Source organism: Camelus ferus, chromosome 6, assembly GCF_009834535.1.
Source record: "Camelus ferus isolate YT-003-E chromosome 6, BCGSAC_Cfer_1.0, whole genome shotgun sequence".
Taxonomy (NCBI): Eukaryota; Metazoa; Chordata; class Mammalia; order Artiodactyla; family Camelidae; genus Camelus; species Camelus ferus.
In genome coordinates, this window is record NC_045701.1 from 22634014 (window position 1) to 22651455 (window position 17442).

The following is a 17442-nucleotide window of genomic DNA, read 5'->3' on the forward strand; positions in this document are numbered from 1 at the left end:
TCTGATTTAACATCAGGGGCTTTTATGACTCGGGTCAGAGGGTTAATGGCAGGTGTCTCAGTACCTGTGTGACCTGCATGAGCCCCCACAGCCAGCAGACCAGGAAACAGAGGCCATCACTGAGCAGGCTGAGTTTGAATGGCACACTCCGGGCGTGAAGGTCCTGCGTACACACAGGAAAACATACACACACCAGGCCTCTGCATTCTCCCTTGATAAACGCCCACTTTCTACATCAGGTGCTGTGCTTCTAGGGATGGGCTGCCTGGGCCTTTGGGGCAGGGAGTTGCAGCCTCACCACCACTGCAGCAAAAGGGCCTTACCTCAGATGACCACATTTCTTTTAAATTTCATGACAACAGCAAGTAGAAGGGCTTCAGATGTGGGTTACCCAATTGTCTGGGGTTTGCAAATGTATTAAGAAAACTAGCCACCCCACCACCATGCCCTGTACCCTCCTGCAAAGTGGACGGTCAGCTCTGAGAGACGCTCTCCTGTCTTCATCTCTCAGCGTGGTGGGCTCCACCGTGGGCTGTGTGCAGGAGTGAGCAAGGCCATCTGTCAGGGGGTGGGAGGAAATAGGAGGATTCCTATTTCAATTCATTTTTTATCAAAAAAATCAATTGAACTTTAATAATATTTAATATGTATTTTAACTGTAGTGTATAATCTACACATAAATATTCATAATCAAAAAAGTTTGGAGACCACTACCCTGGGACATCACCAAGGGCTTTTTAGCCTATCAGAAGCCTGATTCAGACTGGGTGCTGGGTGAAGGAAAAGAGTTGTGGAGGAGGCGCTGGTGAGCTCTGGGTGCAGAATCACTTGGGCCCGGTCAGACTCCCAGACGTCACCAGCAGAGGAGACTTTCGTGGCCATCACTGCCCCCGTGGCCTCCCTTCTCCCTGCCCACCCCCTTGGACCTGCCTATGTCTCAGTCGGAGTCTAGAACCTTTGGCTGCCATGCTTCCCACAATGGAGAGAATGGTCCTGTGTGATGCTCCCCTCATCCTAGGCTGGCTGAAGTGCGGCTGGGGTCCCTGTAGCTGCCCTGTGTGCTATGTCACCCCCAGGAGAAAAGTCCCTGGCGGGAGGCGGCGCTCTGCCGGGAGGCTGTTTCCTCAACCAGCCAAGGTAAGAAGTAGGGGATTTCCAGCCCTGTTCATGGGGCTGACTTTGTGCTGGGGGCTCCTCTCCTTTCGCATGCAGCCCAGGCCGGAATGAGGACAGAATCTCCAGAGTTAGGCCCACTTGTTGGCAAGGGGATGTGGGGACAGGAGAGTCAGCTAAGCCCACAAGCCTCCCCAGCTGCTACTCCTTGCTCCAGAGGGAGCCTGCCCAAGGTGGAACCCCAGGGCCGCACCTGGGTCCAATAAGGACCCAGCCCTGGAAGACCCCAACAGGCATCTTGGTGAGGAGAGGGGCCTGGAAATCCAGAGCCACACTTACTCATGGGCCTGTGGGCAATGACTCAAATCAATGAATGCCCCTGCCTAACCCCAGCCTGCCCTGGTTCTGGTGGTAAGGGGAATGGCAGGTCTAAATCTCACCCTTTAATGTTCCAATAACTGGCCGGGACTTCCAAGGGCGCTGGAGAGTCAAAGGAGCCAATGTGGGCCCCTCAGGAGCTGGGAACCAGGAGCCTCATATCCTGACATCTTGCCCTGAAAGCTTGCCCCGCCACCCCCAGGAAGAGGAGCCATGCCCTAGCAGCATTCCCTGTCTTCCTGCACAGTGGTCATCTGGGAAGGGAGGGTGGATGTGATCCTGGAGACTGATTGGAGGGAGAATTGGGCAGTTGGGGTGAACTGGTGATGGTGGTACACACAGATGTTACAGCTCCATTGTCAGCTCACTCAGGCCCAAGTAAGGGCTTCAGAAACAGTTGGTCTCTTCCTGCACTTTCATGAAGATTCTCCTGTGCCTCAGACACTTGTGAGTTACATTTCATTACCTGGCTTGTACGTGTTTGCTGCATGAACGTGTATACGTGCTTTGTGCACATATGCGCATGCTTATAGGATTGTGTGATTGAGGCATGCAAGGTGGAGGAATGGACAGGGATTCATGCAAGGTCCCTGAGCAGAAGAGTATCTGAGAGGTGAAATGATGATAAATCCAGTCACCATCAATGCAGGCTAGTTCATGTCATGATAATTACATGCATTATCACCAATCTACACAGCAACCAGTCCTCCAAGGAAGGTGTTATAATCTTCATCTGACAAATCAATAAACTGAGTGAAACTTAGAGACGTTAAATGACCAGCCTGAGGTCACACAGTGAGCAAATCCACGCGAGGATTTGAACCCAGGTCAGTCTAAGGCCAAGCCAGAGACCTCTCTACCAGCTCTCTCAGCATGGTCCTCCTCAATTATGCTCCATCTGCTCCTTGTCTCTGAGGCTCTGGCTGCCCTAGTCTGAGGTGACAGGCTTTTTCCCCTCCTCTCCTCCCTTCCAGTCAAGGTGGCAAAGCAGAGCCTGTTCAAGGCTGCAAGGAGCCCAAATGCTATGCCCAGACCTTCACACATCAAGCCAGTGTCCAGTTCAGAGAGGGTCTGGCTGGCCCTGGGCGGAATCAGCCAGGGCTGAGCTGGGGCAGCTGTTTACAGTAAACAGAAAGCTCCCGAGGAAGGAAGGAGGGGAGGGGCTGGGGTCGTCATGGAGACAGGGACTAGAGCAGCAGGGCCTCGGCCCTGATCCACAGCTACTGGTAACACATCCCTTCCCCTTCTAGAGACAGAGGAGGTCCAAGGAAGGTCCAGACAGGCAGCCTAAGCAGGAGAGGCAGGGGTAGACAGCCTCAGAGCAGCGCCCTCTGAGAACACACTCCCACCTCATTATGTATTTCTACTTATTGTTAACAATAACAACTACTGTATATTGAGGAGTTTTTTTTTTAACAGCATGCCTGATGCTAGGTCCTTGAGAGTATGTTTTCTTATTTAACCCTAACAACAACCAGGGGATAGGCACAATAATCATCTCTAATTTATAGATAAGGAAATTAAAGATTAAGCCATTTGCCAAGGTCACACAGCTTGTAAGTGACAGCAAAAATTTTAGGTCAAAAACTCCTTTTACCAAGGCAGATAGGAGATAAGCTTGCAGGTGAAGCTCTGAGCCCCTCAGCTGGTGGGGAAACTGAGTCCCTTGGGTACCAAGGGGACTTTCCCAGGCTTCCAGCGTTAGTCAAAGAGATTGCTGGGGACAGAACCCGTGTGTTCCAGCCCTAACCACTAGACCACACGGCTTCTCCATGGCTTGAGCTGGGAAGGTCCAAAGAGAAACTCCCTTTCCAGCCCCAGCCTGGATGGTAGCCTCCTCCCCAGCTAACAGGCTGCCCCAGTGGAGGCCAGGCGGAGCTGGGTGCCATGGGGGATGCTGGGGGGTTTCTGCCCACACATATGGTTTCCAGATTTCAGGGGATGAAAAAGAGGCCCTTAGGGGCGGAAATGGGGGATGTGCGATGACATATTTAGACTGATTGCTTAAAAAAAAAAGGCCGAGAAACCCTAAAAAATAAAAGCAAAAAGTCCGATAGAAAAACCAAAGGGAATTATTTGATTGTGAAGCTGAGTGCTGTGAGGTTTAATGTAGAACAGTATTATGGGTTCTTCTGACTTTGACTGCTCAGAGGATGGTGAGAGGAGGCTCTGTGGCTGTTCCTGGCTTCACCCACTGGGCTTTGGGACAGCGATGGAATCAGGCAGGGCACCTGGGAGGATGTCTGGAGTTCAGGAGCACTTGTTGGGGGACCCTCCCAAAAGGATTGGGCTCTTCAGACTCCAAGGGTCCTGCTGGCTTGTGGCCAAGGGTCCCCACTGGTTCACAGTGGGAGCTGCCCCAGGGGAGGCTCCAGCTGGTCTGTATCGAGAGCATGTGAAAGGATAAGCTGTTAAGGTGGGGGTTTGGGGTGTCTCTGAGTCCCAGTGTTAAAGGGAAACATCCAGGAACAGAAGGTAAAAGAGAGGACAGCTGCCTGGAATTCTGGCCTGCAGCAGGCCCAGGGGGTCAAAGGTCAAGGGGGGACAAGGGGGACTTCCTAAGGCTCTCAGGGGAGTGCCAGCCAGCCAGGCTGTTGTGCAAGCTCTGGGCTGGACCATGCAGGCAGACTGGCAGAGGAGCCACGCCTGGCCCAGCCCCCTCAGCCTATCCAGATATGTTCCCTGGAGCTGGAGTAGTGCCCTCTCTCCTCCAGGAAACCAGGACCCCGTCCTCCAAGGTAGCACTCCTGTCCCACGTCAGTGGCCATATTCTATTCTATATATAGAGGGCTTCCTCTCTCATACTCATTCTGAACCTCTCTATCCCAGATCCACCATGTTTTGAGAAACCAGAAAAACCTTCTCAAGTAAGCCTCTTTCTTCCAATTCCACTCTGATTCCCGATGTGGAGATCAGAGGGGTTTGTGAGGGAAGAACCATGCTAGGGCTCACAGGGTCCGGCCCTCGAGGAATGGGGACAGAATGAAGTGGAGGAGAAGCAAGCCAACAGGCTGTGTGGGCGCCAGGCCCTGGGGTAACTGTAGATGTGCTGACTGCTCTCCCTAAGCATCACGTGAGCCTCTCAAGGTCTGTTATGTTTATCCACATTTTACAGGTGAAGAAATTGAGGTTCCGAGGGTGTGATTAAACTGACAGCTGGTAAGTGGCAGAGCAGAGACTTGCACTTGCTCTTTCCAGATCACCTCCCCATCCCTCAGCTCAACCCACATGGCTGGAGATGGAGAGCAAGCACAGTGAGGGACCCAGGACTGTGTCAGGCTCCCAGTGGGCATGCAATCACTGCTGATTGATGCTCAATCTCATGGAGAAGGGTCGGGATCCTGGATGGAGCCTTGTGTCAGCCACCAATTTCTCCCCTTAGATTCAGCATCTGTAAAATCAGGAGGTGGGACTGGCAGCTCAGCGGCTTTCAAACTTGGGTCCCTGGGTGTCCTGACATCCCACAGAGACTGGGATGGGGCAGGAAAGGACAGTGAATAGGGGGGTTCTCTGCCCACCCCTAGCCCAGCTTCCACCAGGGAAGCTTGGCATATCAATTTCAGGTAATGGACAGACATAAGGGATGTTTTTATTTGAACAAGCATCTCAGAGCACTCTATGGCCTCTAGCTGAGCTCTGCAGCTCTGACCTTCTGAGAACCGTGTTCTAGTTTCAGGTCCTGAGCTGGGGAGAGAAGCCAGAGGATCTGGTGAGGGAAGTGGAGTAGACCATGTCTGGGCTCCTCGCCCTGTGGGAGGAAGCAGGTCAGGGTCAGAGCCATCAGGCGCCAGCAGAGGTGAGCTGGAGACACACAGCACCTGCCTCTGCACCTGGGAAACACAAATAGACCTTTGGCCATGGCAGCCTAGAAGCCAGAAGTAGCACCCACCTTTCTGAGGACCAAACCAGTGCCCCTTTCTCCTTTTTTGCCAGGCCTGCCCAGGATTGTTCCTGGTGGACTTCGGTTGCTGGTCACCAAACTATGGTCACCCTAACCTACCATGACCTCACGTCTCCTACTGCTCAGCTCAAGGGCTACTTCATGGTGAAAGCTGAGAAAAGTCTGAGAAAAGGCAAAGCTGCTCAGGGAGAGAAAAGCACCCAAATGCAAGAAGGCATTCAGCGAGCAGGGGCTAATTCCCTTGAAAGAACACTTGTGCCCCTTTTATGGGCTCCCTAGAGCAAAGCTTGCCCCTCTGCCTCAGTTTTCTCTTTGAATTGGGGCGTAAGAATGGTGTCCCTCTCCTGGTGGCTTCAGCATGTATGGCTCCCTGAATATCATCGCCTCCATGCTCCAGGCGGAGGAGAAAGCCAAGGGCTCTAGTGGCCTAAGAATCAGACTAGCATCTTCCTTCTAGCTCACCGCCCACCCTGGGCCTGCCTCTGACCGCCATTCTCCCTCACCCTGCTGCAGGGCCCAGCCTCGCCCCACATAAGCAAAGCTGCCAGCAGGATCCTTTGTGGGGCTGCTCCCGTGTGGCACTGCCTATGGGCCCCACCATGGGGCAACAGATGGACCTATGGTCTCTACAGAACAATGGTGGGGGAGGGGCCCTGGCATCGCCTGCCCTAAACAGGAAGCGCTGCATGAGCTTCAAAGAACTGGCAGGGCCAAGGGGCTGAGTGGCTGGAGCCAGTGCCAGGATTGGCGGCTGCCTGAAGAGATGCCTGCCAGCCTCGGGATGCCCAGCCTGCAGTGGGGGTGGGGCTGCAGTGGCAAGGGCAGCTGGGTCTTGGGCAGAGGATGCTTTGCACCCTCAGTGCAGCAGCCTCTGACCTGGAAGCAGCCTGAGGGAAGGGGGTTCAGACACAAGGCTGTTTCCCGGCTCTGCAGCCACCCGCCAGCAGGGCTGCTGGTTCTTTCCCAGGCCACAGTGGGTCTGGCCCTCCAGCAAGTAACCATGAGGGGCAGGGCTGGCACCAAGCCTGCTGCCCACTCCCTGCCTCCTGCTCCCAGCTGCTCTGCTCAGAGCCTTTTCCTCTCCACTTCCTGTTCACACAGTGGGGGGGGGCGGGAAGTGGAGGGAGGAAGTTGGGGGGAGGCGTGTAGGGGGGAACCCATTGAATAAAAGGAATTAACCGTTTCCCTCCTCTGACCTCTGGGAATTTCCGCCTGTGAAAGTGTCTCGAAGAATCTGCAGAGCTGAGGGAGTGGGGAGGAGGGGTGCCCCTCTTGGCCCCCACCCCCTTCCCCGGTGGTAGTAGTGGGGCCAGATAACTCCCTCTGGGCCCCCTAACCTCTTGTTTCCCTGGCGCCAGGGGGGCAACGCCAAGGGCAGCCTGGAGCCTGGTGGCCTCACAGCCCCCTCCCAACCAATGGGGCTAGTGCGCCAGGCCTGCGACCCGAGCTCGGGGCGGGGGTTCAGAGCGGAGGGGGCGAGCGGGGTTTGCGCAGGAACTGCGAGAATCGGTGGTCCCAGGAAAATGAGCTCACACCCAGGCTGGCCAGGCACTGAGCCACACACCTTCCCTGCCAGAGCTGGTGCCCTTGGCCGGCCAACCATGGGGGACAAGGGCGGCGGGCGGGCCAGGCAAGCCTCAGACGCGGGGCGGGCACACCCTCCGGGGGCCACTCCCCCTGGAGCAGTAAAGGAGTTGGTAGGTTCGGGAAGCCAGTGGACAGCGCCCTCTAGTGCCGCCTGCCGACTCGGCCGGCGGCCCCCCAGGGCCCTCTCAAGGGCGGGCCTCAGGAAGCACCTGCTCCCAGGACCAGTGGCCGCCCTGCATCTCCCCCAGGTGGCTTCCTTGTTTACAGGCCTCCTGCCCTGATCCCAGCGTCACTGCCTGTGGCCACTCCTCCTATTTCCAGTGACCGCTCCAGGAGCAGCTCATTCATCTTAGCCCCTGCCCACGCAGCTGCTCCCCTACCCCACCCCACCCCCTTCTGGCCCTCCCCCAGGCTTAGGGCCAAGGCCCTGAGGGCCTACTCTCTCTCCTCTCCTCCAGGCCTTGCTTAGTTTCCAGGGATCTAATTGCTGTGGCTTCCCGTTGCCCTGACTCAACGGAACCCCATTCTGTCAGTGCCAGAGAAGCCTGGAGCCTTTTTCCAGGAAAGAGGAAGTAGCCTAGTACCAGATGGGCAGGCTTAAGAGAGGACAGAAAGGGCAGGGGTGTCCCAGGCCATCTTAGCCAAGTACCCTGGGAGGAGGGAGCAATAGGGCAGTGTTTGTTTAAGTAACATGTATCAAGCACTCATTATGTGCAAAGACAGAAGCCCCAAGCTGTTCTAAGTAAGCAAGTGACCATATCAGTGGTAGGCAGGGGTTTATACCTAATACTGACAGTGGGGAACAGTACCTTGAGCCCTCTACTGGGCATATCTAGGTGTGAGGGGAGCCTTAGACCACAGGGGGAGAGGAAGGGACCAGAAGCCTTCCCAATCTTCTTGGAACAAGGGAAAGGGAACAGGACTAGGATGCCCTCTACCCACCCAATGGGACCCTACCCCCATTTGCTCCCACTTTTGCTTCTGAGGGGAGATGGGGAATCTGAGACTCATCAAAGGTGGGCAGCTTCCATCCCTCTCCCTTGCCAGAAGCCATGAAGAGACCCTGTTGTTCCAGAGGCTAGAAGAATCAGCAGGACAAGATTATCCTACGACTGCATAAGGTAAGTATCTTCGAAGATGATTAGGCTGCAGGGGCAAGAGAGGAGCCAGCAGTCACTAACCAGGTGCTTAACCCCAGCCTGATGACAGAACACTCACTTGTTATTTTGGTCTATCAGCAGCTGATAGACCACACCCATAAAGCTGAGCAGTGGACTGTGAACACCAGTCCATGGAGCAAAGGGTGCTCAGCTGATGTTACAGGAAAGCCCTGCTCCAGGACTCCCCAAAGCCTCTAGCCACAACTAAAGAAGTGTAAGCTGGGAGGAGGGGCAGGTCACAGGAACTAGATGGGGAGAAAACTTATCTCTCAAATGCCAGTGGCAGTCTCACCTCCATGTTGGACCTCAACATTATGGCTCAATGCCAGGCAGTGGTAGGGCAGAACCAAAACTGGGCAGAAGTTGGGAAGGCAGAGATCCAGGATGGCAAAGAGAGGGGCAAGCAAAATCTAGCAGGTATAAGGGCCAGTGGAGGAAGGAAGAATGGGGGGACTTAGATTTATGGTTAGGCAGTGGAGATTCCCAGGAAACTCTTGGGACAGCTAGCGGGGAGGGGAACAGATCAAGGAAGCACCAGCCGACAAATTGACTTGAGAAGTCAGTGCCCCCAGCTGCCTAAGTGCGAAAGGTTCTGCAGAGAGCAGCACCACCTGCTGGCCAAAGAGAAGAACAGTCCCTGCTGTAAGACTTGGGAGGGTGGGCCCTAATTCCCAACTGAAGCCTGGAGTCAGAAAGGATAGCGTGGAGGGCAAAGAAGTGAGCAGGAAATGGCAAAATCTCCAAGCAAAGGAGGGAAAGCCAAGGCTTGAAAGCATGCAGGACCCTGGCAGCCTCTCTGTGGCACCCCGGCCGCTCCTAGAGATTACTCAAACACCACTCAGCCCAGCATCAACACAAAGCCATCAACTCGAGAGTCACCACGGCAGCGCAGACAGTTTAATGCTCTGCAACCCCAACACCATCTCCCACTGTCCTCCATGAGTCCCTCTGCCCCAGGGCACCCCTCACACTGGAGTCCCAGACAGTGTGCACAAGAGCATGCCCACCATCAGCACCACCTTTCCTCCCAGCCCATGCCCAGGACTTGGGGGCACTGTCTTTTCACTTCTGGGACCTAGGGGCAGACAGAAGAGAGGGCTTCTGAGGGAGAAGAGCCACAGAATGAAAAGGAAGAATGGTAGTGCCCCAGAGGGTGAAGAGGATGTATGTGGGGAGTGAAAAGGAAATAAGAGCTGTTAGATGTGGGAGGGATGGTAATGGGGTCAGAATTCTGACTTCTCCAGGCTATGGCCCTCTATTAGGAAAGCAGGCTGACAGCCCAGCAAAACAGCAGCTCAAAGGTAGCTCTGAAGAACACGGGCAGCGGGCAGAATGTTCTCAGAGCTGATACCTCATGGGCAACAGCTATAATTCCACTCTCCCCGCCACAGTCCCAGCCCAGCAGCCTCCAGGAGACCAGGCACAGACAACACCATGGCCTTCCCAAGAAGGGACAAGTGATTGCCCCTCCTGCCTGCCCGCCTTTCAGGGCTGACACCTTCCTACAGCCAACTGAGGTGTTCCTCCTCATAGCGCTGGGGGTCGATGAAGGGCCGGTCAATAGAGCGGATCATCAGCTCCCCACAGTACACACACTCAGCAGCCACCAGTTCATCCAGGTCAGCCTTGAGCTGTTCCCTGCTGGGCCCTCCAGCAGCAGCGCCCCCCTCAGCCTCCTTGGCCCGGGTAGAGCCCTTGGCAGGGGGTGGAGCAGCCCCCAGCTTTCGCTGCAGCTCCTCAAGCCGGGCCTGCTTGTAGGCTGGCAGGCCAGGCCGCACGGCTTGCAGCAGGCAGTCAGCATGGAACATGTGGCCACAGAGGAAGAGGTAAAAAGGGCGATTGAGCAGGGGGAAGTCGCAGGTGGCACATTTGTCCTGGGGCTCCACAGTGCCGTAGCGGCCGCGCAGCTCCTGCAGGTCTCGCCGGATGCGCTGGGCACTGGCCGTGGCCTCTTCCATCTCCCGCTGCAGCTCTTGGATGTGGTGGTTGTAGGCCTTAAGCGAGCTGCAGATGGCCTCCTTGAAGTGGTCGATGGTGACGAAGTCAGGAAAGAAGGGCAGCACGTCCTCGATCTTGAGCAGGGGGCAGCTGGCCAGGCAGGCCATGGCTGTCTGCACATCCTCCTCCTCCTGCACCACGTGCCGCGCAATCTTCAGCCACAGCTTCTTGCGCAGCTCCTCGTCTTCCTCGGGCAAGTCAGCACACTGCTTGGCCAGGTCCACGTCCACCTGAGGGGAGACAGAGTGTTAGGGTCAAGCCCCGTCCCGACCCAGGACAGAGTCTGTGGGAGACAGAAGCCCAGGCAGAGGACCCATGGGCAGGATGCTTGCACTACGGGCAGCAAGTGAGGTGGGGCTCCTAGAGGCCAGGAAGAAACCTGTCTCAGTAATGGGCCTGTCCCTGCCAGAAGTATATAAACACTGCTTATGAGGGTGGGGTTGCAATTTTAGTGAATATAAAATTCACTGGGGAACATATTCAAAATACTGATTTGGGGGCCCTACCCACAGACAGTCCTGGGTTCAGACCCAGGAATTCACATTTTAAACAGCACTTCATATGATCCTGAGCAGGTGACAGTTCATGATTTGAGCAATGCAACTCAGCACCTCCCCTGATACATTTGTGGCTAGCACGTATGCAGAACTTACCTATGAGGTAAGTACTGTAACATTGTCCCCATTTTGTGGCTGACTAATCTGAGGCAGAGAGGTTCAGAAACTAGCCTGAGGTCACATAGCTCAGTAAGCGGCAGAACCAGAATTCAAACCTTGACTTCCGAGCCCATGTTCTTAACCTCTACACAGCAGCACCTCTATGTGAGGGAAGCCAGCACTCCCTAACCACACTGCCCCCAAACCCTTCAGTATCTGAAGCTACTGCTCTCCAGGCCCCTCTCCTGGATGGTGTCAAGGCTCCCTAGCTCACCTGCAGGGCCAGGTCCACAGCCTCCTCATACAGCTCCAGGACCTTGTAGACGTGGACACAAGCGCGGTGGTGGCCATGCTCAGCGCAGAGCCGCAGTGCATACTTGAGGTCATAATGTACCCGGTGTGGGCTGGCCCCGGCCTGTTCGAGGTAGGCCAGCAGCGAGGCTGGCTGGCCTCGGGCATACAGCGACAGCAGGTAATTGTGAATGGCCTGCTCAGTCTCGCCCAGCACGTTCACGCAGAACTCCATGTAGCGGATGGCCTGGCTCACCTGCTGGGCCTCACCACCCTGGCTGTAGTTCACCAGGGCAGGGATGAGCTGCCGGGCATCCAGCCGGCTGCCCTGCTCAATCCAGGTATCCACCAACTGGCGGGGGATGTGACGAATGAGGATGGGCGAGAACTTGTAGAAGAGCTGGGGGTCACGGTGGCGGGCGAGCACGGCCAGGGCCTCCTCATAGGCCTCGTGCTGGCAGTGGTATGCCACCACCCGCTCATAGTCCTGCATGATCACCGCAAAGTACACCATGTGCTCCGTGTCCCCATGGCTGGCGAGCAGCTCGTGGATGGAGGCCCGGCTGGCAAAGAGCCACTCCTTGTGGCGGGGGCTGCTGAGGAAGGCGCGGAAGCGCTCCCGTGTTTCCCGGTAGAGGGTCAGGGCCTCTGGGTCCCCCTGCAGGGCCCCGAGCCGGCTCAGATAGAGCTCTGTCAGCCAGGTGGTAAGCAGCGTGGCCTGGGTGCGCTCAGCTGGCTTCAAACTGGCCAGTTTTCGCTGTAGGAACTCGGCCAGAGCTTCCTCTTGTCGGGCCTCCAGGAACTTGAGGGCAATCTCCTCAAAGTAGCTCTGAGTCAGGGCGTAGCAGCGGGCGCTCTCCAGGTATCGACGCTGGCGAAAGCAGAAGTCAGCCTCACGGGCCAGGACCGTGTCCAGGCAGTCAGGCCGCTCTCGACAATACTCTTTGGCCAGGTCAAAGCGGTTCATGTCCAGGTAAGTGCGCCAGACGTCCCGGGCCTCCCGCTGTACGTGGTAGCGGAAGACAGCCCGCTCGGTGTAGGCCCACAGGTGGCCCGTGGAGGAGTCCTTCACCATGTGCTTCAGAGGCCCAAACTTCTCCAGGAAGTGGTCCCGCAGCACCACCTGCCCTGTCAGCGTGCACACTGCCTCCACCCGGTCTGCCAGCAGCAGCAGGAAGTGGAACTGGGTCAGGACGATGGCCAGGGGTGGGCTGGCGCCGGGACCTACCCCGTCTGGGTACTCCCAGACCCGCTCCTCGCTCAGCAGGGAGTCGGGACGCCCACAGTCCAGCGATCCGTACAGCACGCCATCCCCCATCATCCAGGCGAAGGCCCGGGGCGCAGAGCGCAACTTGGGGGTGTAGAAGGCCAACTCGCTGTAGCCTAGACTGCTGGGAAACTCACGGAATGGGGGTGGGTGGTCAGTGTAGGCAGCAAAGAGCCCTGAGAAGCCCTGGACCTCAGCTCCCTCAGCAGCTCGGCCTATGAACTGGAAGAGGCGCTGCCGAGTGGTGGCGATAACAAAGCCACGCCCTTCGGGGCCCCGCTCAGCCTCAAGGGAGCACACAGGTGCTGGACCCCCTTCTTCATTTAGCACGTACAATGGACGGAAGTAGAGATCCGGGGCGGGGCCAAAAAGCCCACCCTCGCTGGCTGAGATCTCTGCTTCGAAGATCTGGCCTTGGGCAGTGCCGACCAGGATGGGGCCTGTGCTGGTCTCTGTGCCCAGGGCCTTGTTCCAGCCCACACTCTCCACCAGCTGCCCCTTCCAGCGTGCCAGGGGGCGCACCTTCTGTCCATTACGGTTCACGTAGAGGACTTCAGTACTGCTCAGAGCAATCAGCAGATGAGAGCCTGGAGTGGGGGAAAGCATGGCACCTCTGAGGATGCTGCCATGCCCACCCTCAGCCTCCTCCTTTATAGTACCACCCTCAGATCCCACCCACCCAGGCAGTGACTTACCCTCAGCACCCCCTGGCCTCCACCTCAGAACTCTTACCACCACTTACCAGTATGGTCCAGGAACATCTTGTGAACTTTGGCATCATCCTTGCGCCCCAGCTCCATGTGGTTAGGTTCATTTGCTTTGCCCAAGTCAATGCTGTTGGGACAAGAGTCACAGCATCACTCTAGAGAAGGGCAGATCCTTTTTTTGAATCACAGACCTTTTTATAATCTGATGAAAGGCATAGTCTTTCTTCCCTCAAATCTACATAGATACATAAAATTCTGAATGCAATTCGGGAACTCTAAAACACATACAGGGTCCTACTTAAGATCCCTCGGTTCTAAGAACCTCCCCCAACCCCCAGCCCCTTTTGAGAAGTCACTAAGCATAAGTCTTTTCCTTCTGCTTAACACACCTCCAGTGCATCTAGGAAGACAGGCAGGGGTATCCCAGAATGCTAGGGTAAAAAGGGAATAACCAATAGTAGCTAATGGTTACTGAGCACTTTCTATATACCAAGCACTACACCAAGAGTTTAAGCTTAATCTCAATTAATCTTCACAATAACGTAGAGGGGGTGCTCCCTTAAAGTTATTTCCTATTTAAGGTACTTCCCTTATTAAATTCTTTTCAAATTATATGTGCATTCTAACTAAAGAATCAATGCAAAGGTGAATGAAGAAAAAGTTAATGATTTTCTTCCCAATCCCGTTATTCCCAACAGAGAAAACTGATGTTAACATCTTTCTCTATGTTCATAACATAAATAAGGTTATTTTGTTACTGTTTTTACAAAAATGTCTTCACATTATATATATGTGTGTATATGCATGCTAATTTATAGCTTGCTTTTTTTACTTAATGATTTTTCATGAACATTCTACCGGGTCAACAGATACAGCTCTAACTCATTGTTTTAGTAACTGCATAATATTCTTTGATGGCCGAACCATAACTTAATCATCTTCCTATTGATGGGCATTCACCTTGGGTCATTTTTCATACAACAAATACTGCTGCAATCGGCATCCTTCTATCTATACCTTTGCAATCTGGTACTTTTCTTTCTACGTATGTATTCCCCAAAGAAAGTGGATTACTGGGTCAAAGTTATAGACATTTTAGAGTTTAACAGACACTGCCAGATTACTTTTCCAAAAGATGGTGGCAATTTATACTCTTACCAGCAACGTGTGAGAGTCCATCTCTGTGTATCTTCACCAGCACCACACATTATTACTGGTTTTAATTTTTGCTACACTAATAGGTTAAAAAAAATGGTGTCTTACCGTTATTTTAATTTGCATTTCCCACAGGTTGAAAATATTTTCAGATGTTTACTGGAAATTTGGAGTTTCTGTTCTGTGAACTGCTTGTTTATATTGTTTGCCTTCCCTTTTCTACTGAACGGTCTTTTTCTTATTAATTTGTAAGGGCTTTTTAAGGAACAGGGATGTAAATCCTTAGTCATATGTGGAAAAACATTATTTTCCCACCATCTTTTCTCTTGACCTGACTCATATCCTTTTTTGTTTTTATTTTGTTGTAGCAGCAATTTCTTCACAGTCAAATGTATCTATCTTTTCCCTTGTGGATTCTAGATCTTCTAGCTTGAGTAAGACCGTCTCCCTTCAGCCCAAGAACATAGAAATGTATTAAATATTCTTTTAATATTCACATTTTTTAAATATTTAAATAATTATTCCACTTAGAATTCATTTTTGCGGTACAGAGGTTTAGCTCTGTTTTATTCCAGATGGTCATTCCAGATAAACATTTTGCTGACACCTTTGTCACAAATTATTTTCAATTACTTATGTATTTATTTACTTACTTCCAGTTTTATTGAGATACATTATTGTCATTTAAAATGGATTTATTCCAGGACTCTAGACAGTTCCATTGATCTATGTGACTAACTTGTGGGTTGGTACCATCTTTAACAGATGAAGGGACATGTTCAGAGAGACTGGGTGACTTACTCAAGATTCTATGGCTGGTAAGTGGGAGAACTGAGTTCTGAATCCAGGTCTACTATACTACATTGGTTCTCTTTGGGAAAGGAGAGAATACTTCCTGAAAATTCCAAATCCACTGTTTCACTTGCCCAGAGTAAAAGAGAGGCCCAGTCAGTCAGTGGTCCCCAAATACCACCAATCCACTCCCTACTCCTAAACCTTTTGGGTCCTCACTTACCGGAGAAGTGTATCCTTGCCCAGGCTCATGCAGAGCTGATTGCAAGAGACGACAAGACTGGTGATACGCTCGGAAGGGGTAAAGTCAATGCGCTGCTTTGTGAAGATGGGCACTTCCTTCTCTAGCTGGGCATTCACATACCCTAGGTGAGGAGTGAAGGAAAGGTTAGCTATGGAACAGAGGGAGAAAGGGAAAGGAGAGGCAACAAAAAAAGAGTGCTCCTCTCCACCTTCCCAATATAGTCCTACCCTAGGACCTTGGTTAACCTTGGTCAATATATCAAGGAGTTTGCTAATCACCTCTACATTAGTTCTGGGCTACATCAGGGGTTCTGGGCTCTTCCCACACCTCTGACAGGGGTGAGGAGTTGATTCTTTGAACCCTTGGGATGTTGTTACACCATGATGTACTTGCTTCCAGTGGTAACAGGGGGAAAGGGTTGGTCATTCTCCCTTATCAGTCTTTGGCCTAGCAATTCCAGCTCAACTAAAGGAGTCTAATTCTACCCTTTTCTCTCCTCCCTGCCTATGAGGTAATACTCTCAGTGGGTCTCCAGAAGGATGAGGGCAGAGGGATCCCTGGGGAACCAGTCCAATCAGCTGGTTAACAAATTGATGGCGCTTTCTCTCTAGCCTTCACTCTCATTTCTTTACCATTGCTCGAAATATCCCAGCGCTTCAGATCCCTCTGCCAACTCTGTATTAGTTTCTACGGAAATTTCCCCTCAACACTCATCTGCACCCAGCTCTAGCAATGGCCTAAAATACTTCATTGTCCCCTGTTTACTGACAAAGTTCCCTCTAGGACCATCCCTCCTTCCCCTACAACATTCCCCTTTCACTAGTTTCTTTGCCCACTCTCCTCCTCCCACCTTCAGAAGGGGCCTGGTGGGAAAATCTGAATCAGATGAAGCCTGGAGCCTATTCTCAGTTTTCCCAGCTGAGGCCCTCTAAGCAAGTCACTTCCTTATCTGAGTCCCAGTTCCCTCTTAGAAGGACTCTAGTGGCAGGGCCTAGATCACGCGGCTACTCTTGCTGCCCTTTCAAACTTCGACCATCCACTAGCTGGGGGCCATGAGGGCCTGAGCAGAATCAAGGGCCTAGACCCGGACTGCACGTCCAGGAGGTGAACCCGAGCTCTTGGAGCCACTCTCTCCGCTCCTCCCCTGCAGGTGCCAAGAGAGCTGAGAGGTGTAGCGGCGCTCTCACTTCCCTTACCCGAGTGAGGGATGCCCACGCTAGGGCAGCCGGGCTGCAAGACCGCCGAGCGCGACAGGGAGTCCTCGTATTCATCCAGGATAGACGCCATGGTGCCCGGCCTCTGGGTCCTCTGTCTCGGGCCCAGGGATTACAACAAGGCTTCCCCCAGGGATCCCCGTCTCCCCGGACTGGAAGCTGCGACTCCAAAGCCTCGGCAGGGATCTGACAGATCCTGGCAATCCGCTACCTCCTCCTCCTCCTCTTTAAAATCCTGAGGATCTTCTCGCTCTCGCCTTATAGAGCAAGAAGACTGGGGAGCATGACCCCTTGATTCTGGCGCAGTCCTACACCCAACTCCCGCCCCCAAGAGATCAGACCGACTCCCTTTTGCCGATTCCAGGTGATAGCAACCTCGCCCGAGTAGCTCAGCTGACTCCCGCCCCCGGGACGCGCGCCTATAACGTAACTTCCGGGTTCTCAGAAGCCTAAGTTTGCTCGCGCAGGAACGTCGCGGGGCCAGCCCCTGGGAGGTGCGGTGAGGAGTGCGGGGGCGGGGCCAGGGCCAGGGAGGGGGAAGGGGCGGGGCCGAGGCCTCGTCGGCTCTCGAGAGGAGACGCCCCACACGCTTCCGAGCCGAAGAGCAGGGTGATGGACGGGCCCGCTGACCACAGGCCCCTCCCTCCTGCACCCTGCTGCAGTTCCGAGCTTTGACACTAGGAGGCAATCCCGGCTTTCTCAGCCCTCTTCCCGACCCGCCCAACGCAATCTCGGAGCGGGTCCCCAGCACCTTTCATGCCCAGGCTTCCGTCCCTCAGAAGACCGCCCAGCCTCTCTGTCCAGCTCCCGCTCCCACCTTTCTAAACAGCCCTTTGCCCTAGGTCCTCAAGAACCTCCCATTCCTCAATCTCATCTCCATCTTTTCCTACCTTCACAAGGCACAGGTAAGCAGTCCTGGACTCTCTTCTCCCACATCCAGGGTCCCACCAGTTTCCAGAAAGTGGCAGAGCTGTTGGTC

At 53.9% G+C, this 17442-nt stretch overlaps 1 protein-coding gene across 1 annotated transcript; it reads right to left on the minus strand.

Annotated features, from left to right (window-relative positions):
• Positions 1-9007: 9007 nt before the first annotated feature.
• On the minus strand, positions 9008-16886 carry VPS18 (VPS18 core subunit of CORVET and HOPS complexes). Its single transcript, XM_006176627.3, has 5 exons — positions 16446-16886; positions 15229-15370; positions 13094-13185; positions 11068-12938; positions 9008-10367 (listed from the first exon to the last, which is right to left on the minus strand). Exons 1-5 carry the CDS (start codon positions 16534-16536, stop codon positions 9642-9644), a joined length of 2922 nt encoding a protein of 973 aa, XP_006176689.2. The 5' UTR covers positions 16537-16886; the 3' UTR covers positions 9008-9641.
• Between the last annotated feature and the right edge of the window lie 556 nt (positions 16887-17442).